The sequence below is a fragment of the Pygoscelis adeliae genome, unplaced genomic scaffold, assembly GCF_000699105.1.
Source record: "Pygoscelis adeliae isolate BGI_AS28 unplaced genomic scaffold, ASM69910v1 Scaffold36, whole genome shotgun sequence".
NCBI lineage: Eukaryota > Metazoa > Chordata > Aves > Sphenisciformes > Spheniscidae > Pygoscelis > Pygoscelis adeliae.
In genome coordinates this window covers 1,340,841-1,350,469 of record NW_008824934.1, presented here as the reverse complement: position 1 = coordinate 1,350,469, position 9,629 = coordinate 1,340,841, and the positions used below count along the sequence as shown (strand labels likewise).

The window sequence follows — 9,629 nt, the reverse complement described above, 5'->3', positions numbered from 1 at the left end:
CAGAAACGAACCCGCAAAGGTTTAATCCACTACGGGCTGCTGCATGACAGCAGTCAGTATACAAACAAAAAACGTCGTCAAACAGGTATTGGATGAAAAATATTATGACTGTGTATCTCTGCTGATGTAATGCAGGAGGATGGGGAACTCTGCCTGGTATTCTTGCGTTCCTTGCGAGATCTTGATCCCTTCAAGATCCCAGCACTATCCGTAAGGCACTATGGCCCAACCCCAGAGCCAGCAGCCTAGGTGCCCAGGCAGGCTAAATACCAGTTGTGGACTGCCACCCATGGGTCCTGAAAAAACTGATGTTAATTGCAGTTGAGGGCATTCTGAAGAGTTTCTTACAGGAGCACATCTCAGCTCGGCATCCAAATTCCCAGCCAGAGGATAACCTGCCAGTGGTATGTGTGCTCTGTGAGCCCTCCTGAGACAGGATTACATGGCTGCAGCATCTCTGCAGAGCTACTGTAGCATGATCCCCGTAACACAGTCCATAAACATAGCAACAAAGTGCTCTAAGTTGAAACACATTCCTCCACTCCAGCAAAGAGTAATACAAGAAAAAGGAAAGAAACAAAAAGAAGAAGATTCTGCCGGTCATTGGAATTGGGGAACTCAAAAGCCCCTGGGCCAGCTGCTGAGATGCCCTACTCACATGCTTCAGCATGCGGGGGGAGAGCACAGAGGGGTACACATGCAGGTGGAAGTCTCCTTCACAGAGATGCTAAGTCAGAAATCTGAAGTGACCAAGAAACCAACTGAACCAAAGTCAAATTGCATCGTGCAGCCAGCCATTTAGGCAGTGGGAGTTGGACGTGGCTTTTCTTCCCTGACACAAAGCCCATCGCCAGCGACAAGCTTCTCCCAGCCTCAAAAAATTAGCACTGCTGCTTCCGTAACACTGTGCAGATTGCATCTTGGCCCAGGAAGCAGGCGAGCTATGGCTTTGACCAGCTAACCACCACGGGCAAAAAAAGGGGAGCATGGCTGGTATAGTCCTGAGAGCAATTAAGGTGAGTAGCCATCACTCTCAACCCTACCCCTTCTGTTGTGCCTTCTGGAGCAAAATATCTCTGCTCTACAAAACAGCCTGTTCCTGACTTAGAGGTCATCTTTTAGTTTTCTAAACCAGCCCCAGCAGCTCCCAGACGCTGCAGCAGTCCCGTGAGAGAGCAGGCTGCTGGTCACGCTGCCAGGAGAGGGCTCCACATCAGAATCCCTTCCAAACAAACTGTTCAGACGAGAACTCAGTGCATGGTAACTACACTGAAGCAGAGACAGGTTCGTCTGATCGTATTGTTGGTGGCTTTCTCCTGGTGATAGAGGGTTTCCTTTTCTTCTCCTCTTTTTTTTAATTTTTTTTTTTTTTTAAATGCTAAACTCGCCTCCCATACTTTTCACACACTCAAGTCCACACGCCATGGTCTGTGGTTATGCCCTAGGAGTCTCCTACACAAAATCAACCATCCAGTAGTCAAGCATGAGAACTTAACGCTAACAGGAAAGACCCCTTTTCCCTCCTGTGTGCATCTCAACCTATATGTACAGGCATCAAAAACAGACCAGTCTGCAAGAAACACCAATATACCAAGGATGGGGCTCTCGGGGCTTCTAGAAATTCAGCCCAACTTCAAGACAGCAAAGGGGAGGTGGGGGAGTTGTCACTAACACTCATCTATATTAAGGCTGATGAACTCCTGTATACACTTCCTGTACTGCAGCTCAGTGGGGCTGTTGCTGGGATATTGACCTGGTTGTCCAAAGGGGCCCTCTGCTTCTCGCATCTCCTCGTTCATCCGAGCCAGACGCAGCCTAGAGCGAAACAGAGAAAGCACAAGGGAGAGAGGTTTGGTTATTCCTTCCCTGATGGCTATTTACAGGCGGTGTTCCTGTATATAGGCACTGGAAAGCCCTGGCTGCACTTACAAGGTAACTATGTCTGCATTGGCTGCCTGGACAGCAATACTGAGCGGGTCCTGCCCATCGCCATCCTCCGCATGCTGATTTGCCCCTCGCTTGAGGAACAAGCAGACCTGGCTGCAGAAGGGAAAGAAAAGACCATCAGAGCAGAAATTCCAGCTCCCCCACCCCACACTGGAGTAGGCAGAGGGCACTGTCCTTCCACAGGCAGGTACAGCTTCACTTGGATTGGTCTTAAAAAAAAATAATCAGGAAACGCTGCAGGGCATGGAGAAAGGAATGGGTGTACGGGGGCCCAATTACCCCCTATCTATATTCATGGGGGCAATTATCCTTAAGACAATCAAGCTGTTGATGTGATATAAAAAGGCATGTTTTGCAAATAACCAATTCAACAAAACCCAGCTCCCTTGCCCACCTCACCCCATGACTCTCGGTGTTAACGCTGAATCTCAATCCAAGGGCGATGCAGCATGTCAGAGCAACGTGCAAAGAACTTACCCAGTATGCCCTAGGTACGTGGCATGATGCAAGGGAGCCCGGCCTCGGATATCTCTTTGGTTAACATCTGCCCCATTCTGCAGCATGAATTCACAGGCTATCAAGGAGCCCTGGCAAGGTAAAGGGGAATTTCTAAATAAATTCAGCCAGCAGTACTGAGAGGATGCATGAGCACGTACCAGGCTGTAAGTTGCCCGGCGTCAGTGCACTCTGAACTAGAGCCAAGATCTCACATTCCCAAATGTGGCCTCCCAGCCACTAGCACAACGTACCCCCATCACAGCTTGAATGAGAGGAGTTTTGTTTTCATCTTCATCATTCACCCAGTTGATCTCAGCACCATGTGCCAGTGCTTCTGCCATAAGAGGCAGGTTTCGGGCTTGTGCTGCCTTGTAGATCAACAAGCCAGGATGCAGCTCCCTCAGGTCCTCCAAATCTGACGCTTCCTGTTCAATCTCTGCTTCACCACTTGACTCCTCTGACACCTCGCACTCTAAGAGGCAGAAAAGGATGGAGAGAGATGACCCAAAAGCTTCACATTTCCAGTTTCTTACGTTCCCTGTTGTTCTTGGCACCAGACAGTCCTGACCATCCATCCTGCCTTAGCACTAGCTGCCTCCCCACACCTCCATCGACAGCCTGTGACACCCACCTTCCTCTGTCACGCTGTCCACCACAGAGCCAAACACCAGGATATCAGTGCTGCCATCTGTGCTTCCTCCAAGCCCACTGTCACTGCTCAGACCTGCAGGGCCAACAGAAAACAAACCAAACCCATTTTAATACACAGGCATTCCAGTACCAAGCACAGCTGAGACCACAGGGGAAAAGGGCTGCGCAGAATGTCACACACACATTGCACCGGGCACTGCTGGCAAGGGAGAGGGGGACTGCTATCCCATTTAGCCCCACTCAATAAAACTGCCCAAGGAAAAATTGCAAAGCCTTATGGTGTCCATGTCCCCACGCTGCCCTTCATGCAGGGATGCTCCAACATTGCCATGGCACTTTGGACTGTTGAGGACAGCCCTTGCTGCAATCCATGAGGGACGCCGTGACGTAGACTGGAGCATCCTTAAGACAATGACAGCTTTGCAGCAGGTTATGCAGTGTCATAAGCAAATAAAGACACCCCTCTGCTTTTACCACTAATAATCTCGGTTTCCACTCTATCCGTGCTCTCCCCAGAGCTTTTCAGTTGTCACTGGGGCACTTGCCAATGCATTGCTCTTGTGGCAGATTATTGACCACGCCTGGGACAATTAATATCACTAGTGTGTATCTCAAGCCAAACCCTTAAAGCATTGTCCACTGGCTCATTCACCTTCACAGACACCCCTTCCCTTTCCCCACAGGGCTTCCCACCTTCCCTGCTTAGCTGGTGAACGTTACAAGACAGCTGACTACATACAAGAAATGGAGTCACGAAGGGATGAAGCAACTTGTCCGAGGACACACAACGTGCCACTGGCAGAGCAAGTTTGTACCTTTTCCAGCTCGCACCCGAAAGCAGTCGAGAAAATGACAGAAAGGAAGGAAGAAGCACGTGCAGGAATTGCCCCTGCGGGAACAGGGATGGCCCATCACCTTTGTCCTGAGGGGTGCCTGGCCCCCTTGGGAACTCTGGCTGGACTCAGCTTCTTGCTGCTTTTAATTTCCCAATGACCGTAAGGGCTGGGAGTGTCTGTTGTCCCAGAACTCAAGACGTTAAGTCCCCATGATCTACCCCAAGACCTACACTCAAACCGCTGTGATTAGAAAGAAAAACAAGCCAGGCTGCAGCTGACAAAGTGTTTCTAAAATATGAGCTGAGTAGTCTTTGCAAAGAGTAATAGCAGGAAAGCCTGCGAGAACTAAAGATCTGAGCCTTGAAAACCCTAGCAGAACAAGACACCTTAACCTTAAAGGTTGTCTGTTGGAATCTTCAGAGCAGCTACAGCTAGGTCCCAGATAAAGAACAGTCTCTAAATCAGTGGTCCCGAAATCATGGCTCACAAGTAATCCTTCAGCACCGTTCAACAGCCAAAGGAGGTAAGGAAGCTACAACAGGACAGGTTTAAAGTGGCACATATCACGCGTACCTTTTCTGGATTTGCTGTCAGAAAAATCGTTGCTGTATTTTGTAGAAAGCAAACACACTGCTTGGTGAGACTGTGCTCTCCATTATGTCACTACAAGTAAAGAGTGACTCCAATGAGGCCACCTGGCACTGCTCTAGATTTACATCAAAGCAAAAAAGAAGGATCTGGCTCATATCACATGAATATTAATACGTCAGATTCCCAGTTCTGTTCCCACTGAATCAGTGATAAAAATCCTATTTTCTTCCACAGGAGCAAGAGAAGGCTGTTGAGCAGCTCTGAAGTCCTGCATCTCCCAAGTATTGTTTCTGTTGACTAATAATGCTGAATTCCTTCAAACTGGAATAGCCCTTAAGGCAGTGATTCAGACAAACGCTAAAGCACTTTCTTCACTGATTTCAAGAGATAACATGTACTTGTAGGAAAGCCTATGATTTTCTGCTGTGCTGACTCAGGACCTTAAATATTTCTCCTAAGTTCACACAACATCAAGCGACCGAGCTAAGTTCTAAAAAGTTACCACTGCTCAGCTGAGTATGATAGTGGACCACACGACTAGCCGCTGACAGATGTGGGGCGTTTGAAGTAAAGACTTCTTACTTCGTATTTGCCGTGAGATCCCACATGTACAGGTTTTTATCTCATCTGAGGGACAGCTGTTCCTTTAAGATGTAGTCACTTCACTGCTGGAAACCCTAGGAAGCTTTTTGCCTTTTGAAAGCCTGCCAGCCTGCCTCTCCCACAAGGGACTGGTTAATGTATGGGTTCCAATCATTTGGCTGAAAGAAAATACATAACTGCCTCTGAAGCTTGGTTTGGAACAAGTAAAATTTGGGTGTCTCTTTTGCTGCTAGCTGCCAGAGCGTCACCTTACCTCCGTCCAGGAGGAACGGCGTACCGCTCCCACCGGGACCAATGCCACTGCCACTCCATGGGCCACCTGTTAGCGGATGCTGCATAGAGATGTGGCTGGCACCTAGAGGAAGGTGGACGGAATATGAGGGGAGTTCATCGTCACAAACACAAAAAGAAAAATTGTCCGCAGTAAGACTTGCTAAAAAAGGAAAAAAATTAAAAGCCAAAACTAAAACCAGAAAAAAGCCAATGGAATGCATAGTCTGGGAGTAAAAGATGTTGGGAAAAAAATCCCATCCACCAGAATGCAAACACCAGGGACTGACTGGATAGGATATTAAAATAATAAGTGCAATAAAAGAGCAATGGGCTGGAGTTTGTACAACTAACTTCCCATCACTCTTCTGAAATATTTACCCTCTCTCCAGTGAGGCCGATACCTTGCCTTAGGTCTGGTGCAACGCACATGCCCTAGAAGAGCTGGGAGGTAAAGCGTGCCAGAAGCAGAGACATTTTCTTTCTTTGTACTTACTGCGTGGGCCGGAGCCAGCACCAGTGTCAAAGTAGGAGAAGAGAGAGTCCAGCTCATCAGGGCAGAAGAGGGAATCTCGACGGAACTTCCTCTCCAGCGTAGCTGCTATTTTACAAAGAGAGATTTTGAAATACATAGTTAATAACATGCAAGTGAACAAATGAGACACAGTTCGACATCCGTATTTACACAGGCTGAGCATGCATGTCCAATGCACCCCAGATGTGTCCAGTGCCATACTCATGCCCACGTACACCATCAAAATATAACAAAGAGCTGACCATAGGTGGGTACACACTGCAGACCAAGTCATCCCAGAGCATTTTGAGCAGCCAGAACCCTTCGTAAGCATGGCCTCTCTTACAGACCAGGCAGGTAAAAATAAAAGAATTTGAAACTTTTTAAAAGCAGGAAGCTGGGATACAAAAGAAAATGCACAAAGCAAGCTTAGAAGTTGCTGGATCACCCTAGCATAACGATCTCCTCCTTTAGCCACAAGAACCTCCTTAAACAGATGGAAAATGTTAGGAAATGGCTCTAAAGACCTGTGTCAACACGGTTTGTGCAACAGCATTTTTGCTTATACCTCTGGCAGGCTGCAGGTCCTAGAGAAAGACAGGGCCACACATGTTATTAGGGCAGTTGTGTACACACCTACAAAGGGGCATGGGCAGGCCAACACAGGTCTGCAGGGGGAGCGGGGCAAGGGAGGTTCCCACCTGACGACAACATGGCTGGTGAGGCATTGCCTGCTTCATGGCGGTACTTTCTACGAGCTGTGGGTGCTTTCGTGGTGCTGTTGTGCCTCTGGCACTTCTTCACACACCAGCGTCGAGGTTTCCGCTCATTCTCTGTTAGAGTCTCCCCATTTGGCAGCTTCTTCAGGAATTTCTTCTCCACATACTTCACTTTGATCCAGGCTTCCTTGTCCTGCCTAAGAGAAGAACAGCATAAAGCTGTGCACAGGCTCACATGATTCGCCTAAAGCAAACAGCCCCAAGGAGATGAAGCTGCTCTGGGTCATTTTATCAACCTGGCTTTGAGTCCTAAAAATCATTAAGGCCTGTATTAAGAAGGAATAGTTTCACAAACCTAAAAATATCTCCCATTTCAAAGCAAAATTAAGTAGCGCGGTGTGTAGCTGAGAGTAGAATGCAATGTTCAACCCTAGGCAATACCATGTGCTTCAGTTACATGTATTTGTAAGGTCTCAGAGCAGGTGTAAACCCAGCAAGCCCTGGTTCCCAAGCACGTTTCACCAGGCTGCTGGCTGGTAATGCCCCACTGACCTTTCCGAGAGTCAAGCTCAGGCTAGCTACAGAGGGAGTGGGCTGAGGTAGGTGTACCTGAGGTAGTTTGGGCCCTCAGTGAAGGGCCAGTCACGCTTTTAACCTGACTTCCCAGAGAGCTTAGGGTATTGGGTTTACTGTGTGGATGGATGGCTTTCTACAGGACTCAGAGGACCAGTGTGTGCACCCGGACTCACCTGGAGCTCCCTGCTGTTGGTTTCTTAAGTCCCAACTCTTCACATTGTGCCTCATAAATCTGATTCATGGTACTGTTCCCCAGCTCGCACATCAGCTGCAATACAACAGGGAATCAATGAAATCCTCAGGTGAGGAGGTACCTTCCCTCTAGTCTAGCCCGCCACCAAGTAAGACTCCCTCCACGTCCGCCATTTGCCCACCTCTTGCTGTTAAAAGCCAACACTCACTTTCAGTAACTCTGGCTCCCAGGAGTCCAGCGTGAGAGATCGGACTTTGGAGCAGTGAACACCCAGACTCCTATTTATCCAAAAGGAAGAAAACTGAAATGGTTACATGCCTTAAAACAGAACTGCTCATGCATCATAAGATGAACAAGATCAGTCCAGTTCTTATGTATTTATCTATACAGACGTAGCTATAGCAGAGAGTTTTATGCATATGCATACACAGATGTACCTGCACACACAGGTGCCACAGCAATTACTTTTTAATCTATCTGTACAAACATTATAGTCAGTTGTAATTCAGGCTCCACCGTTTTTTACAGGAGCTTGCAATCCATCCCTGGCTGGCAGCACAGAGCACACATGCACGCAGTACCTGTGGATACCGGAGCACTCAATGCACAGCAGAATGCCCAGGTTGATACTGGCCCAGCGAGGATCCGGCTGACCACAGTCGCAGCACTGGTCATTCCCAGGGATGCTCTGCACTCTCTGCAAGATGGTCTCTCCTTTCACACTGCGCTCCCGGGAGTCGGTAGCAGAATCAATGCTGCTAGTTGACGGGGAAGCAGTCCGGTCCAGTCTCTGCAGGGAAAAAAAGGGTTCTAGGATTCTGCAAAGCACTGCAGAACGAAGCAGAGCTTTGCATAGCAGAGGCACTGACAGGAAGCATTACCTGAAGAAGAATAAACTAGGGCGAGTCCAAGAAGGGAACGGGTAAAGCCTCGTTAATCTCTATTATTGCCACAAGACGGCGCTGCACCCCATCCCTGCTCTGGGAGTGTGGGCTGCAGCCAGAGCATCGCCTGGCAAGCTACTTGCTGTCATGGTGCCTTGCTTTGCACTTGTCCCAGCTAGGGAGCAAGCTCTTCCCAAGGGAACATAATTCCTAGGGGAACATCAATCCAGAGAGTAATGGCAAGAAAAGGAAGATGTCAGGACAACACTGATTTAAAGCCTTGCCTTTCCCTCAGCCCAGCTTTGTAAGCGTGGCTTCGGTTGGTGAACAATTGCTGCCTTTGAGTTGGCACTGACATGGGCTCCTTTCCTTGAGGGCAGAAGAGTATTTCCAAATGGTCCACCCATGCACACTGGACATGCCACAGCCCAAAAGCCCACTGTCAGGGCTCTGAGACACAATTATGGATCTTCCATGACCTCCTCACTCACTTCAATATAGTAGCTGTCAGGACTCTCCCGGTACGCAGAAGCAATGCTAGCTTGAACAGCCTGAATCCAGGCCTGACGCAGCTTCTCCGAGTCAGCCTGCAGCATGCAGCTCCTGTGAAAGAAAGAAATGAGTTGGAAAGAGCAAAAGGACAGCGTGCACTTTTTGGTCAAAATTGTTCCACTTCATCCTCAGCACAGACATTCCAATGGGGGCAGCACCTTGATTTGACAGGCGAAGGGGCAAAAATTAATCCTACAAGCTTGCACTGTCAGACGTGTTCCCTCTTCAAAAATTCCAGGCAGGTCTGCTAGCTGTTTTGAAAAGGCCATTGCTAGTTTCACTGTCTGTATGTATATTAGGTACGTGTGGCCTAGATCTGGCTTATGCTGATGTCTGATGAACTTCACAGGGACTCTGGAGTACCGGCATTGGTATCTCCCAGTCAACATTTAATAGCCCAGGGCAGCATCTGCTCAAATCTGATCTCTTGCAGCTCCATGCACAGTCCAGCTACCATGAGGATGGCCTAGGGAAGCCACCAAACTTACTTCGTAGGTGAGACGACCTCAAAGCAAAACCTCCTCTCTATGTCTTCACACGGCTTGACGGTACAGAGCCGCAGGTCTTCCACCACTACCGTGAGGACATCCTGAAAGGGTGAGAACAGGTGGCTTTGTTGGCTCCCTGAACCTGTGTCATAATCAGGCCTCTCAGAAAACTCCTTCCCAAACCTTGCTGGTTAGCACATGCTGAGTCCAGAAAGAGCAGAGCCGGCCCACCACCGGATAACTCTAGGGCAATAGGAAGGGGTTATACAGAATCGAAGCATGGGACAACATGCACATGAAGTGGCAG

At 48.6% G+C, this 9,629-nt stretch overlaps 1 protein-coding gene across 1 annotated transcript in view; it reads right to left on the bottom strand.

Moving 5' to 3' along the window:
- Window positions 1–576: 576 nt before the first annotated feature.
- The window catches only part of ACAP3 (ArfGAP with coiled-coil, ankyrin repeat and PH domains 3), a 52,861-nt gene continuing 43,808 nt past the window's right edge, over window positions 577–9,629 (bottom strand). Inside the window, exons 12-24 of the mRNA XM_009325171.1 lie at window positions 9,323–9,423; window positions 8,774–8,885; window positions 7,980–8,188; window positions 7,607–7,676; window positions 7,379–7,473; window positions 6,612–6,826; window positions 5,893–5,997; window positions 5,380–5,481; window positions 3,077–3,169; window positions 2,697–2,917; window positions 2,425–2,534; window positions 1,930–2,040; window positions 577–1,815 (exon numbers count right to left, since the gene is read on the bottom strand). Coding sequence (XP_009323446.1) covers window positions 1,668–1,815; window positions 1,930–2,040; window positions 2,425–2,534; window positions 2,697–2,917; window positions 3,077–3,169; window positions 5,380–5,481; window positions 5,893–5,997; window positions 6,612–6,826; window positions 7,379–7,473; window positions 7,607–7,676; window positions 7,980–8,188; window positions 8,774–8,885; window positions 9,323–9,423 — 1,692 coding nt within the window. The 3' untranslated portion in view covers window positions 577–1,667. The remainder of the gene's footprint in view (window positions 1,816–1,929; window positions 2,041–2,424; window positions 2,535–2,696; window positions 2,918–3,076; window positions 3,170–5,379; window positions 5,482–5,892; window positions 5,998–6,611; window positions 6,827–7,378; window positions 7,474–7,606; window positions 7,677–7,979; window positions 8,189–8,773; window positions 8,886–9,322; window positions 9,424–9,629) is intronic.